The following is a 17,057-nucleotide window of genomic DNA, read 5'->3' on the forward strand; positions in this document are numbered from 1 at the left end:
AGCTATTATGTTTTAGGGTACATACACACAGCCCTATGGCCGTCCGACCGCAGCCGGGCGAACATACAGATGCGCGGTGGAGGAGGTGGTGACCCCTCCCCCCTCCATAGAGAAAAATGGCACACGGCCCGCACACACAGGAAAAGATATCTTTTCCCCATGTACGGCACCGTACTGCCAGCGAGCTGCCATTGCCGTCTATGGGGTCGTATATATGCCACTGCATATACATCCTGTCTAAATGTACCCTTAGGGGGATCTTAGGATAATATATGTTTTACTAAATTTTCTTATTTATTGTTTTCTTATTTTATATTATTTCCTATCTGGTTTTTCTTGCATCTTTGATTTTTAAAAAAGCCAACACTTAACAATAGATAGATGACACAAAGACTACAACCTAGGTTAAAAAGGTATAAACTGAAAAAAAAATAATCAAAGATATATACGAAAAATTAGGACATAATGAAATCATTACGGGACCAATTGAAGGAAACCTGTCCACATTGAGGCATTAACCAGCTTACAATGCAGTGGCGTAATGTCCTGCGAAATTTTAGGCTACTGCTATTGTAGACATTAAGTCAACGATCTGGAGTTCTTATGTAAAGGAAGTGTGAAGTTCAAAACAGCTGACATCATAAACATTGTAGGAACTGGTAAAGCAATGTTACCCAATATACATCCCAATCCCACATGAAGACACAGCACAAAGCAAACTTTTTTGGGGGGTTTATTTTACCAAAAAAAAAAAATTGATATTTTATTTTGTTGTATATACATATTATACAATATGTAGTCCGTGTGAAGCAAACATCATATTCTCATGAAAAATGTGAATTCAGTTACATTGTAACAATGTATGAGACACGAAGGAAGGACGTCAGAAAGACAACTGTAGAGGACAGTAAAGAAATTCATTTGCAGTCGTCACAGTATTTCAAGGCACTTGAGATGTTTTCACATGTTTGATCTTAAAGGATTTAAGAAGAGACAGGAGGCCAAGCTTTTGTGACATCTGCGTGTGCCGCTTCAGGAATCCATTGACAAAACGCATGTAAGAGGTCTGGGAACAAAAGAATCAATATCAATGTACAGATAGAAAGTAAATTCAATACTTAACACAGCCCTTTTTCATTTTATCTTTTCCATTTTTCACACCCCACTTTCAAAATTCCATAACTTTTTAATTTTTTTCATGTATAGAGCTGCCTAACCAATTGTACATCCTAGTGATTATATTTAATATTCCATACCGTGTACTGGAAAATTGCAAAAAAAAAAAAATTACAAATCCAGTGAAACTGATGAAAAAGCACATTTGCGCCATTTTCTTTTGGACTTTGTTTTTAAGGCTTTCATTGTGCGCTACAAATAAAACCGCCCCCATATTATTTGGTCAGGGAAATTATGGAGATACCGTATATACTCGAGTATAAGCCGAGACCCCTAATTTTACCACCGAAAACTGGGAAAACCTATTGACTCGAGTATAAGCCGAGGGTGTAGTATACAGCCAGCCAGCCCCCATGTAGTATACAGCCAGCCAGCCCCCATGTAGTATACAGCCAGCCAGCCCCCATGTAGTATACAGCCAGCCAGCCCCCATGTAGTATACAGCCAGCCAGCCCCCATGTAGTATACAGCCAGCCAGCCCCCATGTAGTATACAGCCAGCCAGCCCCCATGTAGTATACAGCCAGCCAGCCCCCATGTAGTATACAGCCAGCCAGCCCCCATGTAGTATACAGCCAACCAGCCCCCATGTAGTATACAGCCAACCAGCCCCCATGTAGTATACAGCCAACCAGCCCCCATGTAGTATACAGCCAACCAGCCCCCATGTAGTATACAGCCAACCAGCCCCCAGTAGTATACAGCCTGCCCCCATCAGTATACAGTCTGCCCCTATACAGATAAAGAAATAAAACGTAATACTCGCCCTCCGTTGTCCCGATGTTCGTCGCGGCTCCCGGCGGCTTCCGATCCCCATCGCAGCTCCCGGCGGCTTCTTCACTCTTCTCTGGTCGGGAGACCGCGCTGGCCGTCACACACTGTGATGCCGCGCTGTCGCCGCTGATGACGTCATCCGCGGCGACAGCGTCGCATCACAGTGTGCGACGGCCAGCGCGATTTCCCGGCCAGTGAAGAGTGAAGAAGCCGCCGGGAGCCGCGACAGGGATCGGGAGCCGCGAGGAACATTGGGGACACCGGAGGGTGAGTATTAATGTATTTATTTTTATCATTGACTCGTGTATAAGCCGAGGCAAGGTTTTTCAGCACATTTTTTGTGCTGAAAATCTCGGCTTATACACGAGTATATACGGTAGTTTTATAGCTTTTTGGTAGATTTAAACAGTATAAATCGTTAAATAAAAAAAAAAAGATTTTTCATTTTGCCAGGTCAATATATTTTCATACTTCGGTGTACTGAGCTGTGTAAGGCGTCATTTTTTGCGGTATGAGATTAATTTTTTCATTGCTACCAATTTGGGGACTGTACGACCTTTTGATCACTTTTATTTAAATAATGTCTAGGAAAATGGCAAAAAAGTGGGGTTTCAGACATGTTGCTGCCATCTTCCTCTATGGGGTTCACCGCTGTGAATAACCGTTATTATATTTTGACTGATCTGGCATTTCGGGACTTTATGATGCCTAACATGCTTTTATTTAACTTATTTTTAAATCAGTGCTAAGGGAAGGGGGATGATTTGAAATTTTAGGTTTTTATGCAAAAAAAAAAAAAAAAACTATATTGCAGTGTATTCTGTGTTGCAGAAGAATAGATTAAGCATTAGAGCATTGCTTTTACAAGCCGTAGTTTCTTGGGATTGTTAAAAAATAGAGACTTGGGTGGGCCAATAAAAACAAATACAATTTGAAATAGAAAATGGCCAAACAAAGGAAAAACAATAAAACCTCTTACATTTAGGATTTTTTTTCCAAACTGCAAGTAAAGATGACAGATTGTCCACCTTTTCTGAAACCAAGGTTTTCAATAAAATCTCAGTCCTGGGCTGAAGCCTGTAAGGAATAGAAATGATCATAAGATTGCAGGATATGAAGAGTACTATTATTAACAAGTATAGTTGTATAGTTTTGTAGATCTTTCTAAGATTATGCAGTAAATAAAACCAAGACACTGCTTATACATATTACAACCACCATTATGAAACAGAGGTGGTTTGCAGCAAATACCATTTTGGCTGCTATATTTCCAATAAGGTTCAACTGCTATTTCCAATGTTATGGCTGTGCGTTGAAGCTGCAAGCGGTGCTACTGTAACCCCTGCAGCGAGCACAAAAGCGATGTTTGGATATCATGTGTGTTCCACATTAATCATTATGATAAAACATCAACCATAAAAAACCCCACATTCTTTATCTCTACCCTTGCTGCCATAGACTGCGGGAGGGGGGGGGGGGGGTTCAGTCACTTACCTGGCCCATGTTTTGATCATTGTTATAGGGTTTGATAGTAAAATACTAGTGTAGGAGCCCAGTTTTTTGATCACCTAAAAACAATTTAAACTGGGTTACTGTAAAGAATAAAACTTGGACCTAAATGGAAAAGTAAGAAACGTGACTTTATACCTTTCCTTCTAGTAAAAACCTTGCAAAATACTTGTAGCGATCAAGATCTTCTGGATAATCCATCTCCACAGCAGGCAGTGGCCATCCAACTCGATCTAAGGAAGCAAAATAATAAGTTGGTAGTCTGAATATTAGAACTATATGGTAAAAATGGCCCACTACAGCCCAAAATGAATAATGATCTAGAAAGGGGGTAAAGAGCATGTAAGGAGGTACCTGGAGGGGCTGTTTGGTACCAGGCACTACACTATGATGTGCATGAAGGTAAACTAACTGAGGCCTACTCAAGTGCTGGAAAGTGCAGATGCTGCGTTTATTCCTCTACACTGCTAAAAGGTCAATTAAGCAGTTCATCTTTTCTTCATGGAAATTTCTGTCCGATGATTTATTTACTATTTGATTTTCTTCAATTTATTATATTTTCATTGTCCAGGGATTATGAGACGTGACATCTTTCCTGGAAAAGGCAGTGATGGAGGGTACATGGAAAGAGGAAGAGTCAGCAATGGAGGAGTGGAGGAGGTAGAGGCAATGATGGAGGGGTAGGGGAGTAGGGTGTATGATGGAGGAGGTAGTGGTGTAATGGATATTGGAGGGGGAAGTTGTAATCAAGGGGGCCGGGAGAGGACAGGAAGAAGCAGTAATAGGAGTAATATAACTGAAGACCTGGGCTGAGCTGTGATGACAGGAGAATTTGTTATTCAACATCTTCCAACCCCTTACCCCATTTTTCAATGTTTTTTAAACAATTCTTGTGTATTAACCCCTTAGCGCTCTGCGCCGAGTCCCGCGAATAGCGCTCAGCGCAGTACAGCTACTGCGCAGAGACGATGCCGGTTCAGCGCTGTATAGCAGCCGAACCGGCATAGTTAGCCGCGGGATTTCAACGGTAATCTACCGTTGACATCCCCGGCTAACACCCGCGGTCGGAGTGGGCTCCGATCGCGGGTGTTTAACCCGTTAAATGCCGCGGTCAACGCGACCGCGGCATTTAACATGCCTTCTGGGGGTCTTTACCCCACGATCGGCCCCCCCGCACCGTTTTCAGGGGGGGGCAATCGCTGTTTTGGCACCTCTGGGGTCCGATCGGGACCCCAGAGAAGCCTGGAGGGTTTACCTTTAAGATGGCGTCTGTGACGTCATCTTAAAGGCAAAGTGTCAGCCTATGCATCTGCATAGGCTGGCACTGATAATACCCTGCAATACATTAGTATTGCAGAGTATTATCAAGAACAAGCAATCAGATGATTGCTTGTTCATATCCCATGGTGGATCATGTAAGAAATGTAAAAAAAAATGTTTTTCAATAAAAAATTACTTTATAAATCACTAAAAAAGCCCATAAGCCCCAAAACATATAAAGAGACATATAACGCTCAAAAAAGTCTAAATCATAACACAAACCCCACATATATAGTATCACCGCGTCCGTAACAATCCATAGAATAAAACTAAATGACTATTGAACCCATATGATGAACGCCGTAAAAAAAAAAAAACAACGTCAAAAACCCGCCAAAAATTATGATTTTTACCTATTATATCCCACTAAAAATGCAATAAAAAGTGAACAACAAAACATATGTACTCCAGATTGATATTGTTGCAAAGAACAACATGTCCCGCAAAAAACAAGCCATCAACCAGCTCTGTAGCCAAAAACGTAACAATGTTATGCCACTTGGAAGACAGCGATGCAAAAATGATAGATTTTTCCCCACATTAGGGTTTTATTTGGCAAATTTAGTAAAACATAAGAAAAAATATTCATGTCTGGTATCCCCGTAATCGTATAGACCCATAGAATAAAGATAACAGGATTATTAGGCTATACGGTGAACAGGAAAAAAAAAAAAAAGTAAAAAATCCAGTACAGAATTGATGCTTTTCTACTCATGACCTCAAAAAAAGTTCCAAAATTTTCAACAATAGGTGATACCAACCCCAAAATGGTAACACTGGAAAAAGCATCTCGTCCTGCAAAAAAAATGCTGTCACATGGCCCAAATAACAGAAAAGCGAAAATTTTATAGCCTTCAAAAGGGGGCAACGAGAAAACTAAAATCATGGCAGCTGCAGGGTGCTCCTTCCCTTCTGCACCTCGCTGTGCCCCCATAACACAAGTAACGGCCACGTGTGGGGGGGGGGTCGCTGCACTCAGGAGAAATTGTAGAACAAATTTTATGGTGAGTTTTCTCTTTTTATCTTTTGGAAATGTGTAAATTTTAGGGCTAAATGAACGTATAACCGACAAAATTTGACCATTCTAAATTTCACTGCCATTTTGATTCAATTACTATGAAGATCTCAAGGGGTTAATAATCTTTGTAAATGCTGTTTCTGATAGTTTGAGGGGTGCAGATTTGAAAATGGGTTGGTTATATAGGGGGTTTTGTTGCTAAATATGTAAAATTTGATTTCAAACAGTATTTATCCCCAAAATAGTCAATTCCAAAAATACGGAAAATCGCTATTCGATTTGTAGGCCGCGTGACGTCAAAATAAATTATCCAAACATTTCAAAAATTATGAAAATGTAAAGTAGACAAATGGGAAATGTTATTCTGCAAGTTATTTAGGTGGTAAATTTATCTGCCTCAAAACGCGGTGATTTTGAATTTCATCATTTTTTTCTTTTTTTTGTAAATAAATGCAAAACTTATCTGCCAAAATTTACCACTAAAATGAAGTACAACATGTGGGGAAAAAAACAATCTCAGAATCGCTTTGATAAGTAACAGTGTTCAAAAGTTATTACCACAGGAAGAGACACTGGTCAAATTTCAAAAAAAAGTTGCGAGCCTTAACCTGCAAACAGGCTGCGTCCTTAAGGGGTAAACAAAAAAAAAAAAAAAAACACCGATCAAAAATAGAATGTCTGGATTTACGGATTTAAATATATAAACAATAAAAATTGCAATATAAATAATCAGCCAACAAGGTAAATCAATATGACGATTATCTTTGAAGGAAGAACTGATTATTTTCTAATAAACTTACAGAATGTGCTTTCTCTTTGACACTTTACTGTCCCTGATGCCTCGCAATAAAAGGGAGGGGGGTCCTCCAGAGGATCTTTAAAATGGCAATACTGGGGAAGCAAGATAGGAATCCACTCAGGTTCAATGGAGGAAACCCCTGCAAGCAAAATATATTCAGAAGGATTTCAAAGATACTGAAAAGAAAAATACAAGAATGAGCAGGGAAAGGCAGGAATGCTTCCCGGCCTCAATCACCCAGAGCTTAAAATTAGGATGAAGTAATAAATGGGCATGTACTCATGCTTCCAGGAGACAACCTTCAGTCTTTATAGACAAAGTTTAGGCACCTGATTTCATGCACACGATTGTTTGGATTTCTAACAAAATCATTTAAATAGGAGACTGCACGTTGATTAGAACTACAAGGGAAGGAAATATGACATTCACAGGATTAACCAGCTTACCCTTCATGTACATCTTGGTTGTTTCCACAATTTCCTGGAAAACTACAAAATCAGGAAGTTGTCTGAAGAGAGAAGAATTTGGATGGATGAAAACTGGATCTTCAAGAAGAGGGGTCTGGAAAGAGAAGGCAAGTCTTTAATACTGCATTCAGGGAGGAGAATCTGACAATGGGTTGCTTCAAAATGTCATGGTCGGTCCCTGAATCAAAGTCCGTGCAGCATCTCGTTTCATGGACCGACCATACAACTGTGGACTGGACGTCTAGCATCAAAGCAATATATGATGCAAGAAGTCACTGCTTCCCCACTAAAAAGCAGTTCAAGATTAGTAGGCTATCATGGACAAACCTCCTTGGCTGAGAGGAAAGTTAAGAAGCACAAAGAAGAAGTAAAGTGGTCAGACTTTTAAATGAATCTTACTTCGTGCTTGCAGGATTGGGTATTGACTTATCACATCTCACACAACCGCTTGTCTATTCCAAATGACATAAGCACAGACTTAAAACCAACGTTTAATGTTGTGATGGCAGTAATTAAGTTTTCACACCTTATAACCATTCTTCCATTTCTTATCAAGAAGTTCTTCAGGGTGGATCCTTCGAGCTATATGATCACCCAAGCCAGACATCACAATCTGCCTTAGAAAGTTTACTTGGCTCTCTGTAGGCGGTGACATCTTTGAGTCCAGGAAAATAGAGACATCAGGGCACAAGGAATTAACTGTTGAAGGAAGACAACACTTAGAGGTGTATTCCCATTTGTGGCATATCAATTTGGCTATAATAGGACATGCTAGCATCGGGGATCAGAATTCTTTTTTTACCTGCTGTGGTTAGTTGCCCTCTTAAACGCCTTATCTCCAGCATGGCTTTATATCGGAGGCCATTGCGTTCACAGAATGACGGCGTTAGTCCGGAATATTCACATGCACCCACAGCACCTGCAAAAGAATTATAATACTGGACGCAAAACTATATCACAGATTGCTCACGGCTTTATGAAATGTGCAAATTGATGTTTTACCAACTGCCTAACAGCAGGGACCATTCGCATCAGTTCATTTTGCTACTTCTCTGATGTAGTTCCAATGACTATTCTTATTTATCAGTACCAGAAAATACATCCTGGAAATCAGCTGGACAAAAAATCCTCTCAATACGTACCAAGCATAACCATAAGGTCACCCAGTTTCTGTCCAGGGCCCTGTCCTGCCCAAATCTTCTGCATTTGTAACACTCTGGCCTTCTTGCCTTTTAATGTTACTTGCTCTTCATCATTTACAGCAGGTCTGGGGAAATAAAAAACAAATCATAATTTTTCTTAATATGCCACTAAGTAATTGACAAATTATTAGATCCCATTTGTAGGCAGGCTTTGTATTCAGACAGTGTGGAATCACATCACACAACTGGATAACTGGTCCACATAGTGTATTACAAGTTACCTTGTACATTCTATGTTGAATATTTAAAGGGAACCTGTCATAAGAAATTGGCCTAATAAACCCCTAACAGTATGTCATCAAGCAGTTCTACAGCTTCTAGATCAAGTTTCTTTCATGGCTCAGCATGGCAACATCATCCAGAAAATTCACATTGAAGTGAGATGTAAGTTGGTTGTATAAAGTCAGGGAAGCAGAGAGTTAAAACACTGAAATCAAGCTCTCCCTGCCTCTGAAGACCTTTTTGCATGTGATTGACATCATTCATTGGACTTCAGTAGATCTTATCAATGATGTCCCTGGACACAGGACCATCAATTATAGCAAAGGGGGCATTCTAAGGCAGGAAAAGCTTGACTTCAGTGTTAAACTCTCCGCCTCCTCAATGTCGTAAAACAAATTTCCATCTGACTTCAAAGTTGCTTTTCTGGATGATGCCACCACACTAGGCCATGAAAGAAACATCATCTAGAAGCTGTTCAGCTGCTTGACAACAGACTGGTAGTGGTTTATTAGGCCAATTTCTGATGACAAGTTCCCTGACATGTTAATAATTGTTGCAATTTATTTCTTAGCATAATACAGTTACCCCAGAGCAAGAAATTGTATTTGCAATTAAATATAGTGGAACCTTGGATTACAAGTGACAAGTAGTATCCTAAAATTCTGACATAGTTTATAAAGAAAACTTCATAATACAAGCATTACATGAGTCCACCCTTTACCGCAAAATTGTGTACCACAATATTGAAGAAATAAAGGGACTGTATTATGTACTGCAGAAGACAATGTCTGCATTTCAATGATCATCTGCATTTCAATGATCATCTGCATTTCAATGATCATCTGCATTTCAATGATCATCTGCATTTCAACGATTTCCTATGGGAAAACTTGCTTTAATATATGAGCGATTTGGATTATGTGTAAACTGACATTTATTGATGAAGAAGAACAAAGCAATCAAATGGTATAAAGATAGCAATTCACTTAAAGATATGACAGACATGGGATATTATATAATACAACTGAACAGAGCGATCTGAATTATGAGCACAAATCAAGTAACAAAGTACATTCCTGATGGTAGATTTCCTTTAAGCTCCTAATCCAAGGTCCCACTGTATACAACTGAACAATAAAGAGTACTGTCATGGTATCTGTCACCTACCTGTCCAGCTCCTCAAACAGCTCTCTGACAGTCATGGCAGCCACAATGGTAATAACATATGGCAAGCAATCTTGCTGCTTTCCCAGGGCAAGCATTTTAGCATATCGTGGAGCAACTGGAAAAGATGCCATGACCCTTCCTAGGGGTGTGATGGGACTACTAAGTTTAGCTTTATTCAGCGCTTTTAGCCTGCAAAAATATATTAGTAAAAAAAATTTCTAGGTATATAACAATGTTTATATGGCCATATAAGTATTAGAAACATAACTATTGTCTACAGATTACATCGGATACCATATAATGAATGGGACTGTTCTGCAATAACAAGTATAGTCATGATATATACCATAAGCATCAGCTGGATTGACAAACAACTTAAAGGGGAGTTCCCTTGTCAGCAAATAAATATTATTGTTTGTATAAGGAAAAAAAGTTATAATTATATATACTTGTAATTTTCCCATAAACTTTGTTTATGTTTTCTAAATTTGCAGTCACACGTTGCAGTTACAACTGCTTCACAATCAGTTTTGAGGTGGTTTTACGTGCAGTTTTGTTAATTTAACAAGTGAAAGACATAAACTGAATGGGTGAATTTGATTTTGAAGGGGAAACCTGTTCCACAAATGTCATTCACCTATGAAATTAACAAAACTGCACCTAAAACCACCTCAAAGCTGATTGTGATGCAGTTTTAACTGCAACGAGTGACAGCACCATGAGGGTGCGGTCACACGTCGCGTTTAAATCATGCGTTTAAAAACGCATTGCAATAGCTGGAGAGTGATTTAATTAAACAGCTGTTAACACCTGTGTTAAAACACAACCGCTAACGCATTGTTAACACGTGTGTTAACATCCCGGTTTACGCATGTGTTTGTTAACGCATTGCGTTTTGTAAACACAAGTGTTAAAGGAAACCTACCACTTGAAGTGGCAGGTTTCCGATGGCAATACCGAGCACCAGCTCAGGCTGAGCTGGTGCCGGAGCTTATTTTAGTTAGTGTTTTAAACCGCGGTATCGCAGTTTAAAACACTTTTTAAACTTTATAGCCGGCGCGGGGAGGTACGCGCTCGGCACTTACCATGCGCGCGGCTCTCATTCACTTCCTATGTAGCCGCACGCACGGTAAGCGCCGAGCGCGTACCTGCCTGCGCCGGCTATAAAGTTTAAAAAGTGTTTTAAACCGCGATACCGCGGTTTAAAACACTAACTAAAATAAGCTCCGGCACCAGCTCACCCTGAGCTGGTGCCCGGTATTTCCATCGGAAACCTGCCACTACAAGTGGTAGGCTTCCTTTAAGAGCAGTTTAATTAGGCAAATCACTCTTCAGCTATTCCAATGCGTTTTTAAATGCATGTGTTAAACGTGACGTGTGACCGCACCCTGAGGGTGCATTCACACGCGTTTTAATTGTGTTTGAAATGCATTACAACAGCTGCGGAGAGGTGATTTGCCTAATTACATTACTGTTTACAATTGTTAACACATATGGTTTGTTAAAGCATTCCGTTAACACCGCATTTAAGCAGCGTTTTGTGAACGCAAATGTTAACAGTAATGTCATTAGGCGAATCACCTCTCCTCAGCTGTCAAAAGCAATGAAAACGCAGGCCAAAACGAAAGTGTGAACACGCCCTCAGGGTGGTGGCACACGAGGCGTTTTGAGACGTTTTTAATCATGGGTTCTTCAAAAACACATGTGTTTTCAAAACGCATGCGGTTTTTAACGGACTGAAAACACATAACTAAATACGGACTATAGACAGGTTCAAAATGCCACTTGTGCCACCACCCTTGGGGTGCTGCCACACATTGCGTCCTTGGGCCGTCTTTGCACCGTTTTTAAATGGACTGAAAGTGCATGCGTTTATGTAAGCTTAGGGTACATTGTCACGCGGTATGCCCGCCGTGTGCTGGAGAGGAGGAGGAGGTGGCCCCTCCTCCCTCCACAGAGAATAGCGGGAAACGGCTGCAAACACGCCGAAAGATAGAGCATGCTCTATCTTTCTGCGGTGTGCGGCCCGGATCGGTGCCACACATGTATCCCTACCGTGCCGCTATTGCTATCTTTGGGGACGTACATGCGGCCGCAGACGGCCATGTGAATAAGCCCTTACCATGCGTTTGGCTGGTTTTACAGCTGCCTATACTTCTGGAAAAGGAGACCAACAGGTTCAAAGCAGCCAAACGCATGGTAGACATTCACGGTAAACAGACAATTAAACAGACTGAAAACTCATGCTTTAAAACGGTCCAATAACATGACGTGTGGCAGCACCCTTACATCCAGTAGACAGAGAGCCGATTATGACCCGTCATTTTGAATTCATTTAAAAATGGCACAAGAACTGTCCAAGAACGCACTGTGTGACAGCGGTAGTGGCACACGTGGCGTTTTGAACCAGTTTTTAAGCATGCGTTTTCAGTCTGTTAAAAAACACATTTGTTTTGAAAATACATCCATTTCTGTCCGTTTTCCAACTTTCTTAAGATAATTGGGGAAAAAAGCTGACAAAAACGGTCAAAAACGCATGCGTTTTTAAAATGAATGTGTTTTTTTAACAGACGGACTAAAAACTGGTTCAAAACGCCACGAGTGACACCACCCCCTAAGGGCTCTTGCACACTGGCTTTGTTTTTCAAGTCCGTGGTACAGCTATTTCCACGGATGCCTCAAAAGCCTTTGATTTCTATGGGTGTTTTCACATTAGCTTGTATTTTCACTGATTCATTGTCCATGGAAAAAAAAAATAAAGAAAAAAAAAACTGATGAAGTGGTTTTTTTTTCCACCGTTGAGGCTGAAAAACAAGGTGTGACGTTTTCTTCAGTTTTGCGGACACAAACAGAAGAAAAACGGAGACACAATGGAGACAAAAAGGCAACGGATGTGCAACTGAAGCAGAACATTAACACCAATGTGAAAAATGAGAAGCAGAGGGGCTTGGGAACCCCATTCTTGTGATTGGGTGGATCAGAGTAATCAGATACTTGTCACAAATGTGATAAATGACCACTGTTGGGCATAATTTTTTTTTTTTTTTGAAGGGAAAGGTTTGCAGATAGATCAGTAGCATCATGGTCAAACCTGCCAACTTTCGGAGGCTCTTCTAATGCTCCAAGTGCGATGAGTAACTCCTCAGCTGCGATCAAAGCATCAGGCGAGGGTGGTGTTGGAAAAGGAAAATTTACCACCTGAAATCAAACCAAAAAAAACTGCTAACCCATCAACTGTGGCAAATAAGAGGACCTTTCATTATAAGCTTTACCACAACATACAGTACTTTATGATAGCACACAGTGGTGATGGATAGAGAAAATGGGGGACATTTACTTAGAGTGTCGGTGTCTGCATTGGCTTTGTTACCGACTTGCTCTCGGAAAGAAGATACACATTTAATATTGTAGAGCTGTGCAGAGACATTTCTGTCCCCGAGCCCATTTTCTGTCCCCGAGCCCATTTTCTGTCCCTGGGACCAAAATCTGTCCCAAGCACCAGAAATGTGTCCAACAGTCTCTGCTAGACCAGTTTTCTTTTGGTCTACTTTCCGCCAGTTTACAGCGCCCAAAAATGGCTGTGACACATATTAATTCTGTCTGAGTTTCCACTCCGCCAAAGCCACGCCCCTTTTCGGAGAAGAGTCGGAGCAGACGGAAAAAGGCATTTTTTCTGTCCCCGACAGCTAATAAATAGGTAGGAGAGCAGAACATGTGGTGAGAGTGCCACAAAACTGGCGGAAACACCATAGTAAATGTCCCCCAATGTGTTGCCCATTTCTTTATGACTATTTTTTTTTTTTTAAATCCATGCAGCTATTAATATTTGAATTAAAGTCATTATTTCGCTCACCTTTTCGATGTTCAGATCTTTCATTTGCAGAACTAAATCTTCAACGGGACGTCTTGTTATTTCAGGGGGGGAAAACTGTTCAAAATCACTAAAGACAGCTGAGGAGTACAATCTACAAGAGTGAATATAGTGGATATAGGGTTAGACAATGAGCCTTATATTCCCAACAATACTACTGGAAGGAACCTAGTTGGACACCATGAAATTCCAATATGATAGTGGAACATCATCATCTTAGGGCCAAAACTTATCTGCATTTTGGCTTTCGTTTTGCAGTTTCCATTAGATTTTAAAAATGGATTGTTATTTAAACAGATAGGCAGACCGATACATTACTAGCAATCAGGGTTTTTTTTTAACCCCTTAGCGCTCTGCGCCGTACTTGTACTGCACGGGCTCCTGCGATTAGCTCTCAGCACAGTACCAGTATAGCGCTGAGCCGATGCCGGTTCAGAGCAGCAACGGAGCCAAGCCGGTATCGGGGATCACGGGGTGTCAGGGTTAATGTACCGCTGACATCCTCGGATAACACCCGCAGTCAGAGTGGGCTCTTATCACAGGTGTTTAAATGCCAGCGAGACTGCCGCATTTAACGTGATTTTGGGGGGTCTTTCCCCCACAATCACAACCCCCCACCCCAAGTCGTTTTTCTTGGCGTCTGTGATGTCATCTTAAAGGCAGTGTCAGCCTTCGCATATGCATCAGTATTGCAGAGTATTATCATGAACAAGCAATCAGATGATTGCTTGTTTATGTCCCATGGTGGAAACTGTAAAAAAAAACTAAAAAAAAAAAAAAGTGATAAATCATTAAAAATGTCCATAAGCCCCATAACATATAAAGAGACATATAACGCTAAAAAAAAAAGGTCTAAATCATAACACAAACACATCCACATATACATTATCACCGCATCCATAACAGCCCATAGAATAAGATTAAATAATTATTGAATCCGTATAATGAACGACATAAGAATTTTAAAAAACCTGCCAAAAATTCTGATTTTTACCTATTTAATCCCACAAAAAATGCAATAAAAAGTGATCAACAAAACATATGTAGTCCAGAATGAGAACAATCCATTAACCAGCTCTGTAGTCAAAAAAGTAACAATGTTATGCCACTTGGAAGACGGCAATGCAAAAATGATAGATTTTTCCCCACATTAGAGGAAAAAAATCCAGTACACAATTGATGTCTTTCTACTCCTGACCTCAAGAAAAAGTTCATAAATTTTCAACAATAGGAGATACCAACCCCAAAATGGTAACACTGAAAAAGGAAAAATGCCATCACATGGCCCCTATAGCAGAAAAGCTAAAATTTTATAGCCTACAAAAGGGGCCAATGAGGAAACTAAAATCCTGGCAGCTGCAGGGCACTCCTTCCCTTCTGCGCCTCGCTGTCCGCCCATAAAACAAGTAACGGCCACATGTGGGGGGGTCTCTGTACTCGGGAGAAACTGCATAACAAATTTTACGATTGGTTTTCTCTCTTTATCTTTGGGAAATGTGTAAATTTTAGGGCTAAATGAACGTATAACCGTCAAAATTTCTAAATATCACCTCCATTGTGATTCACTTACTATGAAGATCTCAAGGAGTTAATAATCTTCCTAAAAGAGGTTTCTGATTGGTTAAGGGCTGTAGATTTGAAAATGGGTTGATTATGTAGGGTGGTCTTAATGCTAAAATTTCATTCAAAACAGCATTTATCCCCAAAATAGTAATTTCTGAAATTACGGAAAACGTGCTAATGTACACCATTGCAAGTATATTTAAATCAATAGGAAAAAAAAAAAAAAAACGAAACCTGAATGCAGATGGGTACTGGCCCTTACATAAACGAAGAGTACACAGAGTCTGTAATCACGTCTATTAGAAGCAGCCAATGACTGAATGATGTTGCAGGTGAAAACAGAGGCTTAACTAAACAGAGTACAACCATTGCAGGTGGTTCAGACTACTGGCACAGCAGTGAACTCACTGCATAGTATGTTCTCATTGGAGATCTATGATGATTTATAAACATGAACGTTCAAAATGCAAAAGAAAAATCAGAATCTAAGAAATATTACCTGTAGCAGTGACCAGGCTCAGTTCGCCCAGCTCTTCCTGCTCTCTGATCTGCTGACGCTTGTGATGTCCATTCCACGCGGAAGGAGGAAACGCCTGTGACTTTATCATAGAATCTTTTCTTTACTTTTCCACAATCAACAACAAATTTTATACCAGGGATTGTAAGAGAGGTTTCTGCTACGTTGGTGGCCACAACACATAATCTAGTGCCACTTGGCGGAGGGCGAAAGACCTACGTAAAAACAAAAGGTCAAACCGTAGGTAATAACAAACTAATGTAAGAATGCTGTATAGAAGGGACAGAAAATCTATTACCTTGGCCTGCTTTTCAGGAGCCAGCAAAGAATACAATGGTAATACATAAAGTGGAAGGGATGAGTCTGATTCTTCTTCTAGAAAACAATGATAATACATATTAGTGCACATACATATATATATATATATCTATATATCTGTTTGTTCTGTGTACAAGATGCGAAAAATAGATAGTAAATTCTTGCTACATCTCAGACTTCGCATATTAACCCTTCTAGCAAACTGCAGAAATTAGAAATACAGTGTGAGTGTGAGTGTGTGTGTGTGTGTGTGTGTGTGTGTAATGCTTTTGGTGATTGTGACATGTCATCTTTATTTTCTAGCAGTTTTCATCAATGCCGCCTGTGAGTTTGCCGTTGCCTGTGGGCATACCCTGCATTGAGCATCTATGCAATATGACACCTCAATGAGATTTTGTTCATCTTGCTAGCAAGTTGGAATTCTGGGGAAAGGCTTTTTCCATAACGAATATTACTAATGCACCAACAAGCTAGTGATGCCATATAACAAACCATAAAAAAAAAAAAAAAGTAATCAAGACCTTCATCTGATCCTGCATCTCCTAAACCCAGGTCAAAGTCTGACCCCTCCTCTTCATCTCCACCAGCCTCCCTGTCTTCGTCCCCTTCATCAACGGGCAAAGCTGAATAATTGTCCAAGCTGATTTTAGGCAGGTTCTAGATAAAGATTTAAAAAAAAAAGTCAGTTTGTTTTTTTTTTTTTAACTTAAATCTCAAGAAACTATTAACATTATTAGATTCAAAGGTTAAGTAGTAATAGTTAAAGAGTGCTTGACATGAGTTAGTGTCCGTGGGGTGGCACCCTTACTGACTGGTTTGGAGGGGGAATTCCAGTGGACACTTTTGTGGTATTTCAGTGTAAAATACAATTCTTTTCAATGTGGGAGGGTGTCAGAATTTCATCCTGCTTGCGCTTTAGAAGTTCCCTGTTATAGCCTCTGTGAAAAGACACTAAGGCCTATTACCTACAAGCAAGTTTGGTCCGACAAACTTGCTCAGTGTACTTTCATGAATTATCAGACTAAACCTAGAACCACTGAATTGAACAGGCATGCCAAGTTCAATTCAATAATTCAAGGTTCAGTCTGTTAAATTCCAAAGCAAATGTATCACACCAAATTCACATGTGGGTTTT

At 40.2% G+C, this 17,057-nt stretch overlaps 1 protein-coding gene across 2 annotated transcripts in view; it reads right to left on the reverse strand.

Moving 5' to 3' along the window:
• Positions 1-732: 732 nt before the first annotated feature.
• DHX37 (DEAH-box helicase 37) overlaps positions 733-17,057 on the reverse strand; it is a 31,358-nt gene continuing 15,033 nt past the window's right edge. For both annotated transcript variants that reach the window (XM_072144362.1, XM_072144361.1), the window contains exons 14-28: positions 16,444-16,579; positions 15,903-15,979; positions 15,587-15,819; positions 13,507-13,618; positions 12,745-12,851; positions 9,654-9,842; positions 8,205-8,329; positions 7,865-7,981; positions 7,589-7,761; positions 7,042-7,156; positions 6,597-6,734; positions 3,597-3,691; positions 3,444-3,517; positions 2,929-3,026; positions 733-1,066 (exon numbers count right to left, since the gene is read on the reverse strand). In XM_072144362.1, coding sequence (XP_072000463.1) covers positions 984-1,066; positions 2,929-3,026; positions 3,444-3,517; positions 3,597-3,691; positions 6,597-6,734; positions 7,042-7,156; positions 7,589-7,761; positions 7,865-7,981; positions 8,205-8,329; positions 9,654-9,842; positions 12,745-12,851; positions 13,507-13,618; positions 15,587-15,819; positions 15,903-15,979; positions 16,444-16,579 — 1,872 coding nt within the window. In that variant the 3' untranslated portion in view covers positions 733-983. The remainder of the gene's footprint in view (positions 1,067-2,928; positions 3,027-3,443; positions 3,518-3,596; positions 3,692-6,596; positions 6,735-7,041; positions 7,157-7,588; positions 7,762-7,864; positions 7,982-8,204; positions 8,330-9,653; positions 9,843-12,744; positions 12,852-13,506; positions 13,619-15,586; positions 15,820-15,902; positions 15,980-16,443; positions 16,580-17,057) is intronic.

The sequence above is a fragment of the Engystomops pustulosus genome, chromosome 1 (assembly GCF_040894005.1).
Source record: "Engystomops pustulosus chromosome 1, aEngPut4.maternal, whole genome shotgun sequence".
NCBI classification, from domain to species: Eukaryota; Metazoa; Chordata; class Amphibia; order Anura; family Leptodactylidae; genus Engystomops; species Engystomops pustulosus.